This window comes from Saimiri boliviensis, chromosome 13 (genome assembly GCF_048565385.1).
Source record: "Saimiri boliviensis isolate mSaiBol1 chromosome 13, mSaiBol1.pri, whole genome shotgun sequence".
Taxonomy (NCBI): domain Eukaryota; kingdom Metazoa; phylum Chordata; class Mammalia; order Primates; family Cebidae; genus Saimiri; species Saimiri boliviensis.
Window position 1 is genome coordinate 36,383,727 of NC_133461.1, and position 23,886 is coordinate 36,407,612.

The 23,886-nt window shown below is 37.2% G+C and overlaps 1 protein-coding gene and 1 non-coding gene across 2 annotated transcripts in view; one reads left to right on the forward strand and one right to left on the reverse strand.

Annotated features, from left to right (window-relative positions):
• The window catches only part of PIK3C3 (phosphatidylinositol 3-kinase catalytic subunit type 3), a 127,404-nt gene extending 104,046 nt beyond the window's left edge, over window positions 1-23,358 (reverse strand). The window contains exons 1-4 of the mRNA XM_003924710.4: window positions 23,200-23,358; window positions 18,771-18,959; window positions 13,964-14,107; window positions 4,197-4,326 (exon numbers count right to left, since the gene is read on the reverse strand). Of these exons, the coding sequence (XP_003924759.1) occupies window positions 4,197-4,326; window positions 13,964-14,107; window positions 18,771-18,959; window positions 23,200-23,267 (531 nt within the window). The 5' untranslated portion in view covers window positions 23,268-23,358. The remainder of the gene's footprint in view (window positions 1-4,196; window positions 4,327-13,963; window positions 14,108-18,770; window positions 18,960-23,199) is intronic.
• LOC120361722 (U7 small nuclear RNA) lies at window positions 7,530-7,591 on the forward strand. Its single transcript, XR_005577857.1, has one exon. It is a non-coding gene; the product is annotated as a U7 small nuclear RNA (small nuclear RNA).
• Window positions 23,359-23,886: the final 528 nt, after the last annotated feature.

The window sequence follows — 23,886 nt, forward strand, 5'->3', positions numbered from 1 at the left end:
TTGGACTTCTAAACATGGCCAAACTTGAAATGCAGGCTTTTAAACTTCAGCTATTCATACAGCAGTCAGAATTCAACTTTAATAGGTGAGCAATAAATCAGAAGAAGGTTAAGTTCAGCTTGTAGTGGAAGTTATTTGCTTAATAATTATCTAACACCATCTTTTCACAAGACATTAAATAGTTAATCTTCATTTTACAGTCCTCTTGTCCATTATCCCTAGGCAACCAAGACTGAAATAGTTCTGTAAGTGAGTAAACTTTCTTATACTATGGTTTAAAAACTGTCACTATGCTATTTATTTAGGCTCACAGGTACCATGCATAGTAAACATGCTTTGCTATTATTAAGATTTATGCATACCTTTTTAGTCTTAGGCCAACTGTCTTCTCAACAATTAGAAACAATCATAGTAAATTCACGGGATGGAAAATAAAAGTGCAACAAGAAATAAGCCATTTGATTCTAACTACTTAACCCTCGTCTACTTGAATACTAATATCTTTCCTTAAAATGGTCCTGTGAGAAATACAAGCATTACATCTTTGTTCCTTCTGTATGAATATGGAAACAGGGAGCATACAAATTCTTTCCCATGTTTAAAAGTTTATTATACCTATCACAATTTCAAAACATTTTGAGAGAGTGACGATCTAGCTCAACAACTTTTTTAAATGTGTAATCAGAAAAAGAGAGAAAATTATCAGAAAAATAGCAGATACTGTTGTGGCACAACTGTAAGAACAAAATAAGTATCTAAGTATAATTTGAAGTTAAGAATATAAGTATGATGATAAATTTAGTAAAAATAATTTTAAGTTAAGAATGTAAGTACCAAAATATACTCTCTCTGGTAAGTTAGTAAATTAACTAACTTAATTTACTTATTCTCTTACTCTCTGGTAACAGAGTAAATTAAGACCACAGAAGTATCAAAATAAATTTTCTCAAGTATAAGGCAAGACCATGTTTTAGGTGAGGAAAGAGTTGTTTTTCAGGAAGCCTGTCTAAAAATTTAAGAAGCAGGCACTAATCAAACTACAAAATTAAGAACAAAGCCCTATTATTCACCTTAGGCAAGCCCTATGCAACACTTTACCCGAGGCATACATATTGCAGAAAAAAAGTAATGACACGAAAACCATACATTCACAGTTGAAAATTAATAACCACAATTTTATTTTCTACTAAGGTAATAACTATGAAACCCAGGTAGATAATCCCAATTATTTCCTATGTCAGTACTTTTAGAATCAATTAAATATAAAGAGCTACACGAGACCATAAAAATAACCCATTCTAAACACCTGATTTCGCAGACTCAAAAATTATTTTCCCCCAGTTAGTGGAATGGCCAAAACTGTGACTCATAGTACAGTGCTTTTCCCAAGTTTTCAATTTTGTCAAATCTTAAGATACAATTTTTAAAATACATTTCTCTTCAATAGCAGTTGGGATATACAGCAGTTCTGATACCTGAAAAATCACAATCAAGTGCTCTATCAAGAAGAAGGGAGTATCGAGTTAACTCAATACGTCAAGAAATAAAAAGAGCTTTCTTCAAAGAGGAAGCAATTTCTTAACAATGCTACAAACAGGATGCATTTCTCCCCGTTAAAAAGGTAATTACTCAGGCCGGGCGCGGTGGCTCAAGCCTGTAATCCCAGCACTTTGGGAGGCCGAGGCGGGTGGATCACAAGGTCGAGAGATCGAGACCATCCTGGTCAACATGGTGAAACCCCGTCTCTACTAAAAATACAAAAAATTAGCTGGGCGTGGTGGTGCGTGCCTGTAATCCCAGCTACTCAGGAGGCTGAGGCAGGAGAATTGCCTGAGCCCAGGAGGCGGAGGTTGCGGTGAGCCAAGATCGCGCCGTTGCACTCCAGCCTGGGTAACAAGAGCAAAACTCCGTCTCAAAAAAAAAAAAAAAAAAGGTAATCACTCATTTTGATAGTTTCTGTTTAGTCTTTGGGGAACATAAGTTAACACTAAGGCAAGCTGTCACAGCACAGCAAGCTCTGATGTCTCCACGCCATTCAGAAGTTAAAAATACAATTCGATTAAGGACAAAAGAATGTGGAAAAGAACTAAGCTCCCATTACTATCAGAAGGACTGTAAGATGCTTACTCTCATTAATTTTTATTCCCATTTTAAAGATCTACAAACCAATAAAAACTTATCTGAAAACTGTTAACCATTCTGAGCAATACAAACAGCACATAAATTTTAATAACTATCTCCTGAAAAAGTAGGATCTATTTGGCATACTGTAATATAAAGAATTTAGACTAGCAATAATGATTGTTACCAATTAACAAAAACATTAACAAGGCTTCCTTCCTACACTTCATTTAGCTCTGCACATGCTTAGTCATCATTTCTAGAGTTGCTCATGTGCACAAACAACTAAAAGACAAATATGAACAAGCATTAGGGTTATTGTTTCAATCACAAAAAAAGGTGATTATAATTAAGTCACATCTTTTTTCTACCATAAAATTCAAAAGATTAGAATGAGAAATATGTACTACTAATGTACTACATTAAAAAAACCAGAAGTCCAACTGGAACTAATGTCCATGATTATACTCCATACACTGATGACTGAAAAATGTCATAGCTGTTAAAAAATTATTGTTTAAACCTTCCATCAAAAATAATTAGGGAAAAAAATTAGAAACCTGTGAACAGAAGCCTAAATAATGTGTTTCACAGAGAAACAAATTAGTTACATGGTGCAACCTATAAAGCTTTATATTTCTTGACTCTGGCCGTTCCCCCTCAGACAGAATTTCACCTACAATATCAATCATAATGACTACTCTTAAAAGACAGTTTAAGAGCTTTTTAAAAAAATACATTATTCTTTATTCTTTTTAAATTTAACCTTCTTCATATTATAGTGACCCACAGGCTATAAATGAATTGATTCTAATAAAATTTATATTAACTATTCAATGTTTGTAAAAGGGGCAGAGAGTAGCTCAAATGAAAGTTCATCCCTAAGATCAAGTCTTAAAGGTAGACATGTGAAAAGCTCAAGACATTCCTTATATCCCATGTCAGAACGCAAACAAAATCTCAGAATGAGTAGAAAAAAATGAATATTAAATTTTATTTATTTAATTATGTATGGGTGACATAGAAAATAGTATACTGGTCAATACAGTTATGATGTTGCTAGGACATCATTCTTCCTTAAAAGAGCAATACAAAAAGACAAAATGAACTTGACAAAAATTCTATGTTGAAGCACGAAACCTAGCCAACCCAAGTACTTATTCTTCAAGACTTCTTCCATATGTGGGTAAAGGCAAAAAACTATTAAAAGCTTAGCAACAAAACTTCCTCCAGACATTAAAGAGGCACTTTACTATAAGACTACAAAAGAAAAATACATGTAATAATTACAAGAAAGTGTCTTAACCAAATAACTGTAAAAGGATCTTTAAACAGTATCTAACACAGTACTTTGTGAAAGGAGGTTCACAAAATAAATGACAGGGTTGCAATTTACACACAGAATAGAGTTTACTTTTTATATTTCTAAGTGAAAACACCTGACTGAACCGATTTTGAAACAAAAAGGTAGTAACTTCATCTGCTTACAAAGGCCGGGGTGGGGGAGTGTGAAGGAAATTTATACTAGTTAATTGTGTAAGTCATCTTCACTTCCAAACGGCATAAGCTTTTCTAGCATGTTACACTTGCAGTTTAAGCCTATGTCACCAGAAAAAGTGGGTGGTCATCTTGAAAGTATTACCAATGCTCCACATTTTCAAACCTGACAGATTTCTGGACATAAGGTCACATATTGTATGATTCCATTTATATGAATTTATAGAATAGGCAAATACATAGAGACAGTAAATAGATTAGTAGCTGACTGGAACTAACTGTAGGGGAAGAGGAAATGGGGAATGACTGTTAAGGGCACACAGTTTCTTTTAGGGGTGATGAAAATATTCTAAAATTATATAGTGGTGATAATTATACAACTCTGTAAATGTACTAACCCATCAGACTGTATGCTTTCCAAGGATGAATTTTATGGTATGTGAATTAAATTTCAATAAAACAATTATTTAAAAGTTAAATTTAGATTTTTTAAAAAATCTGATAGAATTCATAATGTCAAGGTATACTACAACAGACATCAGTCAGAGCTTCCCACCTGTTCCAAATGACTTTTGTACCTTGGCAAGGCGGCTCATCTGATCTTCTGAGACAGTGCTACTTGTTCTGCCAGGAGTTTTTGTGGGTTCTGATCCATCTGCTTCTACATTAGGCCAGACTTTCAAGTCATGCATCCCTTGGCGAAACATGCTAGGGAAAAAGAGAATGTTCAGGGTAGAAGTAAATTAATACAGTTCATTACAGGAAATTTTAAACTCCTAAAAATAAAGAGAATTCTACACACGGAAATGTATATCTCCACTGCCAAGCTTTTAGCCCCCAATGGAATGTAAAGCAATTAAGCAAGCAACTAAAATCCATGTCACACTGTTTTGCACATGCCATTCTTTTCTCCTCCAAGCAGTCAGAACTATGACAGAGAATCCTACACAACTGGAAGGAGAGAAGGATTAGAAATGAGCACACACATTTCATCACTTTGGTGAAGATCTAAGGAATAACAGAGATCAAATTCCTATTCAATGGAATAATGTCACATTTATAATGATTAAAATCTAAATTAAAAAAATTACATAGCTGCTTTCTTTAAATGACAATATAGTAGACTATACAGTCAAACTGCCTGTACCTGAATCACAGCTGTGTATTACCCACATAACCTTGACTACCTAACCTCTCTGTACCTCAGTTTCCTCTTTTATAAAATAGGATAAAAGGACTTATATCCCACAAAGTTATTGGAAAAAATAAATAAATCAGTACAAGTGAAAGGTATTTAGAACAGTGACTGACATACTGTTAAGTATTCAATAAATGTTAGCTATTACTAGTCCTTTTCCCGTACAAATTGCTTTTTCTTTTCCATAAAAGGCATGTTCTAAAAGTGAATACAATAGTAGATTCATGTGAAAACATTTCCCATGTCTATAAATCAGAAATTTAGCACATAGCCAGAATTTAACCTAAGCTTGGTTATCCTGCTTCACAGTGAAAGAATATATAACCTTTGTCATGTTTTCTTCAAAAAGCTACCAAGAAGATATAAAGATGAAACAAACTCATAAAGAGCTTTAGACAACTATATGTTGTAACTATGCTGCTGCCAAGTTTCCATGTTTTTTTCTAATGGGGAGGTTCAAGATATTCTCCTGTTAATGTATTTTCTTTTTTTTAAAATTTTCAAACAAGAACTTTCAAACATAAAGTCTACTCAAACAGCATCTACTCAAAGCTCAATAAGAAAGTTACTTCCACTCTTAGTAATAAAAAGACTATAGAAATTGCAATAGAAAGAGAAAGACTAGGAGTGTGTGTAGGTGAAAACGCAAGTCTAAAGCATTTCATACACTTTCACATTTAATACTTTAAAAAAACAAATAAGGTACAGCTTACGCATGGTGGCTCACATCTGTAATTCCAGCACTTTGAGAGGCTGAGGCAGGCAGACTGCTTGAGCTCAAGAATTTGAAACCAGGCTGGGCAACATGGCACAACCCCATCTCTCCACACACACACACGCACAACACTAAAATTAGCTGGGTGCAGTAGCACATGCCTGTAGTTTTTGAAGGGCTGAGGTGGGAGGATTACTTGAGCCTAGGAGGACGAGGTTACTATAATGAGCCATGTTTGCACGACTGTACTTCAGCCTGGGAGACAAACTGAGACCCTGTCTCAAAAGAAAAAAAAAATCATCTACTTGACTGCTAAAGGTTAACAAAAATTTTTTCAAATCATTATTATAATGTTATGGCTAATAAAAAATGTCTTCTAGATTTTCCTAAGGTAATAAAGATTTTCACTCAACATTATATAATGTATGTAAGTAATGATGCCATAAACATTTAGATTGGGAACTATAAAAGATAGCTACAAACTCATGAGCACAATAAGATTAAGGACCGTATCTGTTATAAGGTCTCTAAAATTGGCAATAAAACAGGTAATTCCTGTAACTGTATTTGCAAAAGCTTACCTTATGGGCCCATACAAAATGCACTGACTGGTTGTGATGAATCAAAATTCTCAATATTTATTATGTTAAACATCAAAAGAAAGTTACAGTACAAAAACCACACATATACATGACTCTTATAAAGTTAATTTTCTTTCTCTTTCGACTGAGATATAGATTCAACATTAAGCAGACCTGCTTAGAGCAGTCTCTAAGGAACTATGTACAGTGAGATGATAATATCACTTTAAATAAATATCCTTAAATGTAGCTTCAGAAATAGCAGGCTTTTCTTCCTTCTCTCTACCTTCCCATCCCCCAGTGAATATTTTGGCTGGCTGAACTTAACTAAATCAAAAATAAGCACATTTGGCAAGAAGTCAGTTTACTAAATGATTTAGGTGCCTTGGGATGGATCTGGAGAAGAGATTTAAGGATAGGGGATGTGGAGGGTACAGGTGATGCCAAGTGACTCAAATAAGCAAGTGAACATATTACTTTCTTTCGACACTAATGGAACTTTGCAGAGAGTTACACAGCGTCCAGGTGGCAAGCCAGAAGATGCTCAGAGTATTGTGTCCACTTGGGAAATTAAGCCAAATAGGCAAGACAGAAGAAAAGCACAGCAGGATCTCCTTCTGACTCCAGCAGCGATCCCAGCAACAGCTGCTGTTGATATTCCAGCTTGCAGTGCCAAGCCACTACAGCAGCAACTGCCTTGACTTCCAGGATTCACATTTAGAAAAAACAACTGCAAGAGAAATCTGCACCTTGCCTGTGGTTCTTTGCCAGTTCAACCTATCAATCCATTTCGTAGCTACTTAGAAATTTCACAAGCTAGGCTTTCAAATTAAGGACGATAAATTATTCTAGCCTTATCCCTAACAAATCAGTCTTTCAACTGTTAATCAGACTAGTCTCCCATAAGTTCTGCCTCACAGACTCAAGTAAACAAAACAGATACCAGCAAACGGCAAGAGCTGATAGTCACAAGATTACCAATACTACAATGTTAGATGTCTTGAGGATCACTTTTTTTTTTTTTTTTTTTTGAGATGGAGTCTTGATGTGTCGCCCAAGCTGGAGGGCAGTGGTGCGATCTCAGCTCACTGCAACCTCCACCTCCCTGGTTAAAGCAATTTCCCTGCCTCAGCCTCACAGTAGCTGTGATTACAGGTGCACGCCACCACACCCAGCTAAATTTTTTTCTATTTTCAGTAGAGACAAGGTTTCACCATGTTGGCCAGACTGGTCTTGAACTCATGACCTCAGGCAATCTGCCTGCCTTGATGTCCCAAAGTGCTGGGATTACAGGTGTGAGCTAACAGGTCTGGCCCTTGAGGATCACTTTTAACAGCTACTAAGTACATATCACAACACTTTAGGGGAAAAGGCTAGGGACAGTTGGTGTTACTTCATTGCATAAGAAACATGTGAGGAGTGTTACAGCTCTTTTAGAATTTGTCTAGCAGGCCTTCTGTTTTTTGCCGGAAAGCCCCTCCCACCCCGCCAAAAAAAATGAGAAACATCTGAGGAAACTACGGTTTAAGGTAGTGTTTCCCTAAGTTATGAGAATGGCAGTGGCATATAGCATGGCTTTTTTGTTTGTTTGTTTGTTTGTTTGTTTTATAGCATGGTTTTTGAGGACAGGTGGAAGAACATCTGCACAAGCTTCCTGCTGAGAAAACCCAGAATACTCGATTGCCCTGTCTCCCTGGATGGCAGCACCATGCAGGGAAGTAGCTGTGAGCCAGCAGCACAAGGAGATGTCAGCACTCTACCACAGCAACAGGAAAGCACAAGGAGATGTCAGCACTCTGCTGTACACCAGGAAAGCACAAGGAGATGTCAGCACTCTGCCATAGCACTGGGAAAGCACAAGATATCGTCAGCACTCTGCTGTAACACCAGGAAAGCACAGATGTCAGCACTCTGCTGTACACTAGGAAAGCACAAGATGTCAGGACTCTGCTGTACACCAGGAAAGCACAAGGAGCTGTCAGGACTCTGCTGTACACCAGGAAAGCACAAGGAGATGTCAGCACTCTGCTGTACACCAGGAAAGCACAAGGAGATGTCAGCACTCTGCTGTACACCAGGAACATCCTAAACATCATCTTTCACAATCCAAAACTGCACAAGAAGACCCGTAGCTGCTTAGGACTGGGGAATGCCTGGCTTTTCTCCACTGTGAGGCAGCCCACCCACAGGGCAAGCTGCAGGACAGAGAGAGGAAAAAAAAAGTTGTTTTAATTTCATAGGGTTTCTTAGAATTCCTTCTTCTGAGGTGAAGGTCAGTACAAGCGCCAGCACAGGGGAAATAGGAGTTGGTGATTAAGCCTTTTTGCACTCCACTCCCTCAAAATATCTAGACCTATATTAAAATCTTATGTTACCTTTGTTTGGATAACTGCCCTACAACTATATAGAAGTTGAACTGATTAAAAATGAAAATGATGTAAAGACTGATTCTCCCCTTAAGCTGAGAGTGAGCTGAATGTCCTGCATATATCTGGCGATGGAAAACAGAACTATTCTAATTAAAGGACTTTTTGCAGACATTGTATGCATATTTTGCAAATCAAATAAATTTCATATCATTTGTATTGATTAAGTATTCTTTTGCTTCAATTTCTAAAATTTAATAGTATAGTTGTTATTATATTTAGTCTTACTATTACCCACTAATGTAAATACTAGTTTTCCATGTACAGCAGGGATATCAAGTTTTTTTTTTTAAAAAGTGGAAGTTCAAAAAATGTAAGCCGGGTTAAATAAAAATATCAAGTAAAGAACAATAGGCCAGGCATGGTGGCTCACGCCTGTAAACCCAGCACTCTGGGAGGCCGAGACAGGCAGATCACCTGAGGTCAGGAGTTCAAGACCAGACTGGCTAAAGTGGTGAAACCCTGCCTCTATTAAAAATGTAAAAATCGCCGGGTGCGGTGGCTCAAGCCTGTAATCCCAGCACTTTGGGAGGCCGAGGCGGGTGGATCACGAGGTCGAGAGATCGAGACCATCCTGGTCAACATGGTGAAACCCCGTCTCTACTAAAAATACAAAAAATTAGCTGGGCATGGTGGCACATGCCTGTAATCCCAGCTACTCAGGAGACTGAGGCAGGAGAATTGCCTGAACCCAGGAGGTGGAGGTTGCGGTGAGCGGAGATCGCGCCACTGCACTCCAGCCTGGGTAACAAGAGCGAAACTCCGTCTCAAAAAAAAAAAAAAAAAAAAAAAAAAAGTAAAAATTAGCTGGGCATGGTGGCAGGCACCTGTAATCCCAGCTTCTTGGGAGGCTAAGGCAGGAGAATCACTTAAACCTGGGAGGTGGAGGTTGCAGTGAGCTGAGATCACACCACAGCACTTCAGCCTGGGTGACAGAGTGAGATTTCATCTCAAATAAAAAAGAAAAATATACTTAGTAAAGAGATATGAATGGATTTTTTTTTTTTTTTTTTTTTTTTTTTGAGACAGAGTCTTACTCTGTAGGTCAGGCTGGAGTGTGGTGACACGATCTTGGCTCACCGTAGCCTCCACCTCCTGGGTCACTGTTCAAGCAATTCCCAGCTTCCCAAGTAGCTGGGATTATAGGCACACACCACCATACCCAGCTAATTTTTGTATTTTTAGTGGAGATGGGGTTTCACCATGTTGGCCAGGCTGGTGTTGAACTCCTGACCTCGTGGATCTGCCTGCCTCAACCTCTCAAAGTGCTGGAATTATAGGCATGAGCCACCTGGCCTAATATGAATGGAATTCTAAAAGTGATAAGTAAATGACTCAAGATGTTGAAATCAAGCTCTGAGATAATTTCACACAACCAGCACTTCTAACAGGTTTCATTTATATCGGGCATCTGATGTGTTTGGGATGTGAAGGAGTAGGATGACCTATTTTCCAGTTAGAGTTAAGAAAAAAGAGATGACTTTCCAAGATTCAAAGTCTTATTTTAGTTAATGGCAGAAAACAAATTTAAGTAACCACTCACTTATTGCTACTGCTCTCTTTATGGAAATCCTTGGAGTTTAATGACTTTTTAAAGTAGAACAAGTGCTACTGATTTGTCTTTAGGCACACTGCCAGCTTGGTTTGGATGGGAGGTAAAGGAATTTTCCTTTCACTGGGATATACACAGAATTACAAATAAAGCAGGGTACCAAGGGAAAGAGGAAAGAAAGAGGAATGCATGAATGCACGTATAAGTGATATAAATAGACTACTATCACAAAGATGAATTCAATGTTTCTCAAAATGTGGTACATAGGCTCCCTTTCACAGAATAACTCAAGACGCTTGTTTAAAATGCTGATTCTTGGGCCCCACCACGGACACAATGAATTAGTGAGAACACAGGAAGATGTTTTTCTCATAGGCTTCCCAGATGATTCTTAAACAAAGGTTGATCACTACTGATTTAACATAGTACTTTTTTAAAAATGAGCGGTGGCTCATGCCTGTAATCCCAGCACTTTGGGAGGCCGAGGTGGGTGGATCATGAGGTCAAGAGATAGAGACCATCCTGGTCAACATGGTGAAACCCCGTCTCTACTAAAAACACAAAAAATTAGCTGGGCATGGTGGTGCGTGCCTGGAATCCCAGCTACTCAGGAGGCTGAGGCAGGAGAATTGCCTGAACCAGGAGCCGGAGGTTGCGGTGAGCCGAGATTGCGCCACTACACTCCAGCCTGGGTAACAAGAGCGAAACTCCATCTCAAAAAAAAAAAAAAATGCCAAAAGCAAAACAAAGCAGTACCAAAAATCAATCTGAGACTTTATTTGGATTTAGGCAGGTCATTTCACTGCAATTCTGTGGAAATTCAATTGTCCCACACCTACATCCTAGACAGAAAATCCCCTAAAACTAGATCCTAAAGTCATCTAAAATGTATGAACACTAACACAGGTGTTTTTATGAGGAAATCTCCAGTTGATATGCCAGAAGGTAAACCACTTGTGATGAATCTGGGAGTAAAAACCAAGAGGAATGTTGGGTTATTTCTCAAAAACATTTAGTCACTAAAAAGAGCTGTACATTTTTTTTCTTGTCTGTTGCAAACAAGCCCCTCCCTAGTAAAGAAAAGTAAGGAGCAAACACTCTGTAAAAGGAACAATATTGATTTAGTAATATGTACATTCTGCTGTAACATACTATTTTATCCAAAAGTATATTTTAAAACTGAAGATTACAATGTTTCAGACAATATCTAAATTACTTTTCCTGTATGGATTTTTACTAATAAATATCCCTTTAATAGCAACATTAAACTAAAATACCTAGGTATTAGTAAGCAACCAAGCTATTCCAAATGGGATTACATCTAGATTTCACTGATGAGTTCAGAAGTCTTTCTGACACATTCTATTCCTGGATAAAACAATTTAATATTATAAAGGCATCAATTCTCTCTTTAATTAACATATATAATTCAGTAAGATTTTCTAACAAAATAACAGTGAGTTTTTTAATTGAAAAAATATTAAAATTTATCTGCCAAATCAAACCGGGAAATATTTTAAAAGAAAGACTAATAAAAATTATCTATATCTAATATTTAAACATTTTATAATTCTATCCTAACTGACAAAACAGCCTAGAAATGACACCAAATATTTATTGAGCTCATTGAACTCATTATGTTATTTATTCAATTCATAAATATATGACGTAATATTTATCAGGCCCATTAAATGTATGTAGTAATATAACAATCATAAACTACTCAGTTAGGTAGAAACCATTGTTTCTTTCATTCAACAGATGAAGACATTGAGGCATAAGATTAAATAATTTGCCCAAGGATACACAGGTACTAAGCAAGGAAGAGAAGATCTGAAGCCAGATAACCTACAACTTGCTTTCCTAACCACTGTAGCACTATAGACTATAATGCCTCTCTTAGACTTCAACACATGATGAATTGAGCATATTAAGGATGCTATTTTGAAACAGCTGGGTAAGATGGCTTATTTAATAAGTAGTGTTGGGACAAACAGACAAACCATTTGTTTCTGTTTTCTCTAAAAAGCTATTCTTAATATTATCACTCCTCTCACAAAAGTAATTTTAGATGAATCAAAGATTTTAATGCAAAGGAATAAAAGCATAACAGAAGAAAGCATTTTAAAGAATCTTAAATGGGAGCTTTCTAAAACATTAAATTCACAAGCCAAAAACTAAAAACTGATCAATTCAAGATAATAATTTAAAATCCATGAAGAGCAAACAAATACATACTAATTCAAAAGAACAAACCAAACAGGAAAAGCAATATTTATAATATAACCCACGAAAGGCTAATTGCATTAATCTACAAAGATTCCTTATATATCAATAAGAAAAACGACAATTCAAAAAAAAAAAAAAAAAGCAAAGCATTTTATGGTATGTGAATTATATCTCAATTTCTAAAAAAGGACAAAGTACATCAAAAAGCAATTCATGGAAACATAAACATAAATAGTGAACGAACACACCAAAATATGATCCTCCTCATACTTAACGATGTAAAAATTAAGTAACATTTTTTAACTTTAAAGCAGACAAAAATTAAGACAGTTGTAATATTCAGACAGATTAAGATCTATACCACTTCACAATGAAAGGAGCCAGAACTTCTTTCAGAGATTCCAGGTTTGGAGCAGGCCTGGAAAATGAGCTTGGAAAAACTTGTCTACCAGAAATCAAAGAAGCTACCACTCACTACTGGCGTACTGTCAAAAGAGCATGGTGTCCACTTGAAGCGACTCCTACTGACCAAAAAGTAAAGACAGCGGTGAACTAAAACATACTTCAAAATGTTTAAGCCAAAAGTTCATGACAAAACTTAAAAACAAAATACGCAAAAGCCATCAATCATCCCTTTGCAAGTTACTAGGGCACAAACTAAAGGGAAAGAAAGTTAAACATTTACCTGCCTTTCCTATATGAACTAACTAAATACACGATGAGGGCTAAGTTCTTTAGTGAAAAATTCCAATTAGTAAATGCAGAATAATAATAGAATATTACAAATTCTCTTAAGATAGACTGAGCCCTCTGTCCCAGGAAAAAAAGGATGTAGAGAAAATATCCTTTGGGATTACAGGATTTTTTATTTTAACAATAAACATCTAGTATTTGTAAATGTTTCAAAAACTAAAAAATCTTTTTTTTTTTTTTTTTTTTTTTTTTGAGACAGTCTCGCTCAGATGCTCAGGCTGGAATGCACTGGCACATTCTTGGTTCACTGCAACCCCCACCTCTGAGGTTAAAGAGATTCTCCAGAGTAGCTGGGATTACAGGTGGGCACCACCACATCTGGCTAATTTTTTTTGTATTTTTAGTAGAGATGGGGGGTTTAACCATGTTGGCCAGGCTAGTTTCAAACTCCTGACCTCAGGTGATCCACCCACCTAGGCCTCCCAAAGTGCTGGGATTATAGGCATGAGCCACCATGCCCAGCCTGAATTATCTTTTCTATCACAATCATTGCCATCATTAGCAAATGAAAGCTTTTTTAAATCCTGTTTTGCATCCTTTCTGTCAATATTATAAAAAGCAGATAAAACTTGTAACAAAGCAGTTATAGTACATGTCAAAGTCATTTCTTCCTAGAAGCAAGGTTCTATTTTCCAATGACTCCTATTTTCTACTAGAAATTGCATTGCCAATCACCAACAATAGAGCGATATAAACTGTATTTCTTAATCTATCTGCATATCCTATAGGAAATAAATGTTAAATTCAGTGTAAGGAATGATCAAATCATCTGTACCTAACTGGTTTTCACTGGAGACTGGGCATAAACTATTAAAGCCTTCACTCATTCTGAAAAAGAAAAGGGTCAGAAAGCTGCTACACTCCTACAGGTGAGAACAATACAACACTCACCCATATTTTCCAAAGAGTGAAACTGTTGTTCCTCCTACAGGCACTGCTTTTCCGGGTCCATACACATCCCATATGGTGAGGGCCACCTGGGCATTCCTGGGCAGGTCAGGGTATTTTACTGGTAGTTTTAGCCATTCATTCCAGCTATGGAAATAAAGTCAACATAAATATATATACATATACATATATCTTTCTTTTAAATTAACAAACCACACAAAAAGTTCTGGCCAGAGGAAAAGGTTCCAAAGTGTTAATACTCTGTAAGATATTATGGCAGTCACCTCAATTTTGCTAAAGACAACTTTCCATTTTAAATAATAGAAGACACAATTGTTTTAACAGAACTCATGAAAAACAGCTGGTAAATCCTTTAATCAAGAAAATCAGCTGGGCACAGTGGCTCAGGTCTGTAATCCCAACACTTTGGGAGGCCTAGGTGGGCAGATCATGAGGTCAGGAATTCAAGACCAGCCTGGTCAATACAGTTAAACCCTGTCTCTACTAAAAATACAAAAGTTAGCCAGGGGGTGGTGGCAGGCTCTTGTAGTCCCAGCTACTTAGGAGGCCGAGGAAGGAGAATCACTTAAACCCAGGAGGCGGAAGTTGCAGTGAGCCAAGATTGTACCATTGCACTCCAGCCTGCGTGGCTAAGTGAGACAGTCTCAAAAAGGAAGAAAAAAAAAAATCAAGAAACTCAGACAACATCAAGAGAATACAATGGTGAAAAAAACCTGGGAAAACATTACAACCTGTTAGAACTTTTTAAACACACTGTGATTTTCTTTAACCATTCTTCAAAACCCAATTTTACACTGTGAAGATAAAATAATCAAAATTACTCATACTCAAAAGTACTTCTGAGAATGATGAGTCAGGAAAAAAACAACCAAAACAAAACCTCCTAGTAGAAAATACCTTTATCACATGAAATTACCACACTGCTCGAGACAGACTTGTGACTACTTATGTGAGAATTTTTTATTCCTCAAATTATTTCATTAATACTGATAAAATTAAGCTATTAGTGCCTTATGCCTTCAAAGCCCATCTATATGTATTCTCTCACTAAGAAATGCTTGTTAATGATAATATAGTTAATGACAGCACAGCTTTTTTTTAACCCTCTATACATTTATGTAAATTTTCTTATAAATTTAAATTTCACATTGTATTCATTTGATAATTTCAATCCTCTTCAAGAGCAGCTGGTTTTTAAATTCCGAAAGAATACTGTGTCAACAATATACAAACTAATATCTAGCAGACACATAGAATTCTATTTCTCTGTTTACTCAAAATTATTCTGTTCATTCAAAGGTATTATCTAAGGGATATATCCTAGTCTATGATAAATACATCTGTATTGTTAAAACATTTAACAAAATTTCCAAAAACTTAAACAAAAAATCATTTACATACACCATATAGAGATGGCTATCAATTTCAAGAAAAAGGAGTTATTAAATCCTTTTCTTCTATGAAATTAAAAAAAAAAAAATCACATGCTTAAGAAAGCCAGTATCTACTACAAATACGCTCAAACAACTAAATGAAATTATTTAATTACTAGCCACATGGTAGAGCAGGCTAAAAAGAAGAGCACTACGCAGTGCCATCTTTTGCCAAGGAATAAACCATGGAGGTTAACTAAAGACAGCAATAAGCAATAATATCTAAAATTATTTGTCTGGATAATATTGTGAAATTTCTTATCCTGTAATCTGTCCTTTAATGACTAGGAGACAATACCAATGACCAACTAATCATCTGTATCAAACCTTTTGCTATCCAACACCAGGCAACAACACCTTTTTAAATCAAAGTAAGTGCACTTAATCAGTTTTATATACTAGGCTTCTGCAGAAGGGCTCTTTTGGAAAAAAAAAAAAAAATGATCCTTCAGCTAAAAAGTTTGAAAGCTGCTCTAGATATTCTAGAAGTTATAGAAAAAATCTAGTCAGACACAAAAAAAGGTATATATTTTGGACACCACTTTGTTTTATTCCTCTTCACATATCATCCATACCCCATCCCCTAACCCTCATTAACCTTAAGATTACATTCATCTGGCAACAATCAAAACATGACAAGATTGCAAAGCCTAAATCTGGATGATCCAATCCCCACCGTGTACCTCCATCACGCATACCATTGTGCTAGCACTCACACTGATCCAAATATTTCTGAATCCTAACTTTGTAATTTCTGAATTAGATTGTATTATATGTCTCTCTAAAGCCACTTTCAAATCCTTTATGAGACGATGTGGAATGTAAGTGTTCTTAAAAATGTAAACTACTTCCCTGAAGAATAATATTCACATAAGAAAAAAGTTAAAAATTTGAAGTACCTACACCTAAAAATGAGAATTTACTTTAAGTGTAATTAAAGAAAGTACAAGTGTCCCTCATGGGATCTCTTAGTACAGGACAGAATAGGACACGATATAATAGACTTGAATAAATTTGGGATGAGTTCCTATTTATTAGAACTCTCACAACTCACAATCAGAAACTCAGAAATCAAACAGATTTAAATAACTGGGAATCTCATACTGCCCCTAAAATACTATCTGAACTAAAGAATGCAAAAATTTGGATAGCAAGAGATCCCTTTATGGTCTAATTTCTTCTTTCCAAGGTTTATATAATATCTCTTTTAAGCAAATACTTATAAAGAATAAGGATTATTTAAGGTTTTTACCTCCGTTCATTTTAGGATGGCAACTTTTGTTTTGATCAACTACTAATGAATTCAACTTTTGAATACTAAAGAGCAGGATGTATAAAATGTGCAAATGTTTTCTCTTAGTCTCTTAAAGAGTTTTGTTGTTGATGTTGTTTCTGAGACAGTCTCTGCCGCCCAGGTTGGAGTGCAGTCGCTCAGTCTCAGCTCACTGTAACCTCTGCCGCCTAGGTTCCAGTGATTCTCCTGCCTCAGCCTCCCATGTAGCTGGGATTACAGGCACCCACCACCATGTCCAGCTAACTTTTGTATTTTTAGTAGAGACAGGGTTTAGCCATGTTGGTCAGGTTGGTCTCGAACTCCTGACCTCAGATGATCCAACCGTAAAGTATTTTTTTAAAAAAGCCTATTCTCATGGTTTTTCACTCAAAATATGGTGTTTTCCTAAATGTATTTTCTACATAGCGTAGACATTTTCATTTCAAAGTCATTTTAAATAATTTTAGAGTACCTTCCTTATTAAGTACTTTCACAGTTTAAAAACTACAAATTTTAAAAATTCAAACTTTTAGAGGTCAATCATGGGAGTTTTCACATTCTTGCAAATATATAATATAAAAAATAATGCAGAGAAGAGTTGGTAAATGGGAGGAGCAGAAGACCTTTAATCTTCCTCTAATTGAGAATTTGCTTTTGCTGTAATTTCCTTTTTGTCAAGGCATGGACCAGAACCACCATACATGTTTCCTCACCAAAAGGTTTTTGACCTTCTAGACCTAAATTTGTTACAAGTATTTTGTGAGTAATAGGTGACCTCAAAAATCTAATTAAAGCTTTGAGCTCTGTCCCTGAAAAACATACAAGACAAAAAATTCTGCATACACCTCCAGGGGTTTGAAGACTTCCTGATTCCAGTTTAAGAACCTCTGATGTCATCAAGGAATTCTGGTCCACTGTTCTAGGTGTGATGATGATACTACAGTTATGCTTTAAAAAGTTATACAGAAATACTTGCAGTTAAGACATTATAATGTTTGAGATTTGGTTCAAAATGGTGAGAATACAAGACTGGCCATGAGTTAACAGTAGGTATGTAACAGAAACTTAAGCATTCACTGTATTACTCTATATGTGTAGGTTTAAATTTTCCAGGCTAAAAAGTATTAAATACATACAGATATATTTTTTACATGTGCATGTGTATCTACATATACACGTCTTTACACACACACACACACACACACACACACACACACATATACATAGATATACAGATACCTCTCTACAAAAGACTTAAGAAATTATACCATTAAAATAGTTGGTTTTGATATGGCCAGATCACCAGAGTTCAGGCTTCTGCTCTCTGAAAACCCTTCTTAGCCACACTGGGTAACACCTGGACACAGAGGGTTGAACCCTCTATGGCACAGTCTGGTTGTCCACGTATGTCCTTAAAAGCATACAGCCTGTGCATCCTGCACTGAGCCTACCAGAGTGCTGAATAACAATCACTGATCAAACATCAGAACTGCACTATATAGTCTTTCAAATAATAAGTGTCAAGAGTAAGTTTAAGGATCCACAATACTCTTCTGAAAAAACAGGAATTTCATGTTCATTGTATTTACCCTGCATCTTGACAATGTTTTGCTAGTGCACCATGCTGAATAAACCATGAATCTAAATAAATTAGTTTCATATGTAAAATAATAATAAAAACTTTACTGAAGAGATGACAATAGATCTCTCTAAAGATCTGAGCGCTAAACATCAGGTTGGACAATATTTCAAACTATCCAGAAGTATTTATGTGTTCAGGAGCACAGGATGGTAAAGAATTTTAAAATGCCACAGATGTGGTTTTGGTTTTAGTCCTGTAAATCAGTTAAGTACTTACCAAAATCTCAATATGCTAAATACAAAGATAAATCCATTTCCATTTCAATTGCAGTTATAATACCACATACATAATACTTTATCTGAGTATGTTTCTACTTTAAATTATTATCAATGCATATAGGATTCAAAAATTCCTCCATAATCCTACTAAATTACACTTGCCACATCCATAAAGAAAGTTAAGAACCGTCTGGAACATATCATATGCCAGAAAACCACTTACTTCCATCTTGTACTAAACGCCTTGTAGGATGTTCTCACTGGCAAGGCCAGAGGTTTCCCTTCTGCAAATACTTGACAAGTAACATAAAGGTCAGAGCACGTCTCTTGGTATAGTCCTGAAAACTTCAACATTGGGTCTTCTAGGACAGCTTTATAGCTCTTTTGTTCTCTCTTCCCTTCCAAGCTTCCTCTGAAAGCACAAGAGTAACAATGTTTTAGGTATGAATTTTTTAAGCATGTACATATATGCATAAGTAGTAAAAACGGTTTACCTTTGTGTCAAGGCAATTTTTTGCTAACTAAACAACATTTTCCTGTACGGTAAATTAATGTTACTTTTATGTAAGATAAGGGTTTCTTAAAATCCTAACATACCTACTATCAGTCCTATCTTCATCAACGCCTTTTTCGATTTCATACTTGTGAATTTTAAACGCTGCCACCAACCCTTAATCTACCCTCTGGAAGTCACCAGCTTTCTAGGCCTTGGTTTCACTTTCTTTATTTCAAGTTGACCACTTATTCATCTATTCTTTCAGGAAACATTTACTTATATTAGGCATAGAAGCCCAGAAGAAAAGATAAACAATACAGTATTGCAAGAAAATAATAAGTCATTGCTTCTGGGGAAAAAAAATTTCCTGGAAACTGCATGTTTTCATTCTACTCTTTACTTTTTTTTTTTTTCCACTATGCATTATCTGATCATTTCTTTTAAAAAATTAATAAAAGGTATGTACAGGAGACTATCACAGAGGGAGGAACATTTATTACACATCAAGATTACATCAGATACTGTCCCAGGCATTTTATATATTGTTTCTTACATAATTTTCACCATATTCTCATTTTTTAAATGAGGAAACAGAGACTTATAGGTTAAACTCATTATCCAAAGTCACAAAGTAAGTAACAGAGCTGAGAATAAACACTAGGGCAGGGAGGCCAAAGCCAATGTTCTTCCCATTATAGAAAGATAAATCAGAGTCTCAAGAGTACTTAGCCTGGCGTGTGGAAGGGACTTAGTATCCCAGATAAAATGTCTGAAATGATCCTGAACAATGCAACGCAAATGCGGCAGAAAGTCATCCCAAAGGCAAAGAACAGTATATGCAAAGGCAAGCAGGCAAGATGGTGTGTCTGGAGATGGGAAATAGCAAAAGCATAAAGCTCACATAGAGAAGCTACAGATGAAAACGAAAAATAGGGGCTAAACGATGAAACTAAGTAGCCACCAAATTCAGTACAGTGCCTGGTCAAAATGAACATTTAAAAATTTGTTAATGAAATTATCTGAAATGAGAGAGTAACATTATCAGATTTATATTTGTGATACTTTTGGCAGCAGTGTAAGCACATACTGGAGAGGTGGAACTGAAAGCAAGAAGACCCACTTAGAAGACTTTGCAACAAAATAGAAAGGAAAAAGGCATACTAAGGCTGGGCCAGTGAAATAGAAAAAGGAGCACGGAACAAAGAGCAGGCAGATTCAAGACAACGTGGTGAGTGAGTGAGCAGAGAAGGCAAGAGGCGGGTGTCATTAAGACTCAAAGATTTCTGTGTTAACAAATTTGATGGACAATGCTATCACCAAAAGAAGTAAGCGAAAACAGAGTGATCAGAGTTAGAGGGATAGCAAATGTTGCGCTCAATTTTGGACAAGTGCTTTAGGACATCCAAAGTGACCACGTCTTGTGGGTAGTCTGATATTCAATTACTAAATGTAAGTTGTTATTAAAACCATAGAAAAAGAAAAATAGGGCTAGGTGTGGTGGCTCACACCTGTAATCCCAGCATTTTGGGAGTCAGAGACAGGCGGATCACGAGGTCAGGACTTAGAGACTACCCTGGCCAACATGCTGAAACCCTGTCTCGATAAAAATACAAAAATTAGCTTGGCATGTTGGCAGACACCTGTAATTCCAGCTACTCAGGGGGCTGAGGCAAGAGAATCACTTGAAACCTGAAGGAGGAGGCTGCAGTAAGCAGAGATCAGGCCACTGCACTCCAGCCTGGGCAACAAGAGTAAAACTACATCTCAAAAAAAAAAAAAAAAAAAAGAAAGAAAGAAAAAAAAAAAGGGCTGGGCGTGGTGGCTCACGCCTGTAATCCCAGCACTTTGGGAGGCCGAGGCAGGTGGATTACAAGGTCAAGAGATCAAGACCATCCTGGTCAACAAGGTGAAACCCCGTCTCTACTAAAAATACAAAAATTAGCTGGGCATGGTGGTGTGTGCCTTCAGTCCCAACTACTCGGGAGGCTGAGGCAGGAGAATTGCTTGAACCCTGGAGGCGGAGGTTGCGGTGAGCCGAGATTGTGCCATTGCAGCCTGGGTAAGAAGAGCGAAACTCCGTCACAAAAAAAAAAAAAAAAAAAGAAAGAAAGAAAGAAAGAAAGAAAAAAGGGCTGGGCGGAGTGGGAAAGAAAGAAAGAAAAAAGGGCTGGGTGGAGTGGCTCATGCCTGTAATCCCAGCACTTTGGGAGTCTGAGGTGGGTGGATCACCAGGTCAAGAGTTCAAGATCAGCCTTACCAACATGGTGATGAAACCCCGTCTCTACTAAAAGTACAAAAATTAGCTGGGTGTGGTGGCACACGCCTGTTATCCCAGCTACTCAGGAGGCTGAGGTAAGAAGATCACTTGAACCTCGGAGGCGGAGGTTGCAGTGAGCCGGGAAGTTTCAGTGAGCCAAGATTGCACCACTGCACCAGAGCTTGGGCAACAGAGAGAAACTCCGTCTCAAAAAAAAAAAAAAAAGAAAGAGAAAAAGAAAAAGAACAAAAGGCGTAGGAGAACAAGCAGAATAAAAAATTTACTATTTTTGATTATAAGATTCTACATTGATACTTTCTGTCCCACTACCCCCACAAAAACCCAACAGTGGCAGTCTCAGAAACCATAGAGCCAAACCTCTGCTTTATGCTTTATCTTTGGATCAAAATACTTAAAGTATCTGTACATTAATGGACCATCTGGGCATGGTGGCTCATGCCTGCAATCTCAACACTTTGGGAGGCTGAAGTAGGTGGATTACTTGCAGCCAGGAGTTTAAGATCAGCCTAGCCAACATAGCAAAACCCTGTCTCTACTAAATTAACCAGGAATGGTGGTGTGCGCCTGTAGTTACAGCTACTAGAGAGGCTGAGGTGGGAGGGCTGCCTGGCCCATGAGGTAGAGGTTGCAGTGTGCTGAGATCATGCCACTGCATTCCAGCCTGGGCAACAGAGCAAGACCTTGTCTCCAAAAAAAAAAAAAAAAAAAAAGGACCGTTTTTTTTTGTTTGTTTGTTTTCTTTATATTTAATGTTCAAACATTTCAAAAAATGCATCCATATATCCAAGAAATACTAAGCATTAAGACGGAAGGAAAGCCCTTTATCAATACCGATCCTGTATAAACTACTAGTGGTGTATGCTACAGAAAATACCTTAAATGGGTGTATAAAGTATCATACAAAGGTACAGGGTGGTTGTTGACTTATTACTTTTACCACCATCACCACAAACTTAAAAGTAAAGGATGTCTGCGAATAAGTGACTTCTGAAAATAAAATGATCATTCAAAGGTACATCTGACAACAGAGATAACTTACCTATCACTGCAGGCCTTTGACTGACACACATTTGTTGAATATTGACTGAACATATCTAAGAAATGTTTATTAATTATAGATGATGCTGTGGTCAATAATCTGTGGTAGCTTTGACAACACTTCTATAAGACCACCTTAAAAAGGACATAATTTCCAACTTCGTCTTGCCCATCCCTCATTATTGTACCAGTTCCATTATCCTCATCTCAAGATACCATGCTCTTGACCTTTACTTCAGCAGTAGTGCCCCAAAGTTTTCCTGCAAAGACTCTCTTCTCCTATCTTGTTGGTATTTTTGCAACTGGCACCCTCATCTTCTACTTACTCCCAACTTCCTTCCCTGCCTAAATACTGCCATACTACCCAGAAGTTCAACTTAGGCGTCCATCACCTCCCGTGCTGCTAATACTACACCATGTGTTCATCTTACTCTTGACTATCGCATCTCCCTGTGTCTACCTCTCCATAATTTCTGAAGCCTTCATTGCACCCTACAAGCCCCGTTCTAAAATAAAGACCGTCCTCCTATTTAGGATGAGACTTGATTTCTTAATTCGCAAAATAAGACAGCAATAAACTCTCAAAAGGCTGCACAGCAAAAAGCTTTAAAGACTGTATAAGGGCTATTCCTACCGCTGTGCTTCTGACAGAGACCACGTATTCAATTCTTCTCCACGATTCACTCTCCCGAGGCTCCCTGGCTACAGCCTTCCCGCGGTCGCCCCCAGTCTGGTCCTAGAGACCAGTCACCTCCTTTCTCCCTTTCACTCCCAACAGGCCCTTGCCTCCACGTGCCTACACTCCAAAAATCCCACTCCCTGTCCCGAGAGTTCTCTTACATCTTAAGCTGGACGTTGATATCCAGGTCACAACTGTAGATGTAGTGAAACTTGTCTGCTTCCCCCATCGCAACGTCGGCAAAAGCACCACCTACAGCGGGAACTTAAGCGTAGGAAAAACAACAAAAACGAACCGGCTGAGCCCCACAACACAAGAACTTCCGGTTCCGCCCTCGCCTCTACGTAGCCAATCCCCGCCTGGAGCGAATTCCGACGCGACGGAAATCCGCGCTGAAATATCGCTTCTGCGCATGCGCACAGGCGCCCACCATCTTGCTTCAGGGTAAAGGTATACGGGAAAACGGCTTATTTGGTTACATTCCAGTTTTCCTGTCCTGCCAGCGCTTTTTTTTTTTTTAAAGACAGACGCTGTCATTTGAGCTTGAGCTGTACTTAATGCAAAAGAAAATTCAATTCAAAGAGAATTATAACAGCTTTCACTGGCTGCCGGCTAAACAGGTACAAGCACAAAAACTGAAATTTTGACATGTTTAAATTCCAGTGGCCTTCCCAAAAATTGTAGATTTGACCAGTAATTTGCTATCTCAAGCAAGGATTTTCTCTAAAGAGTAGGGAAAGGACTAAATAGAGAACAAATAAATCTGGGTTTCATTTTTGGTGTTATTAATATTTATGCTACTTTGGACACAGTATTTGCGTGAATGTTTAAATTGGGTAGATTCAAAT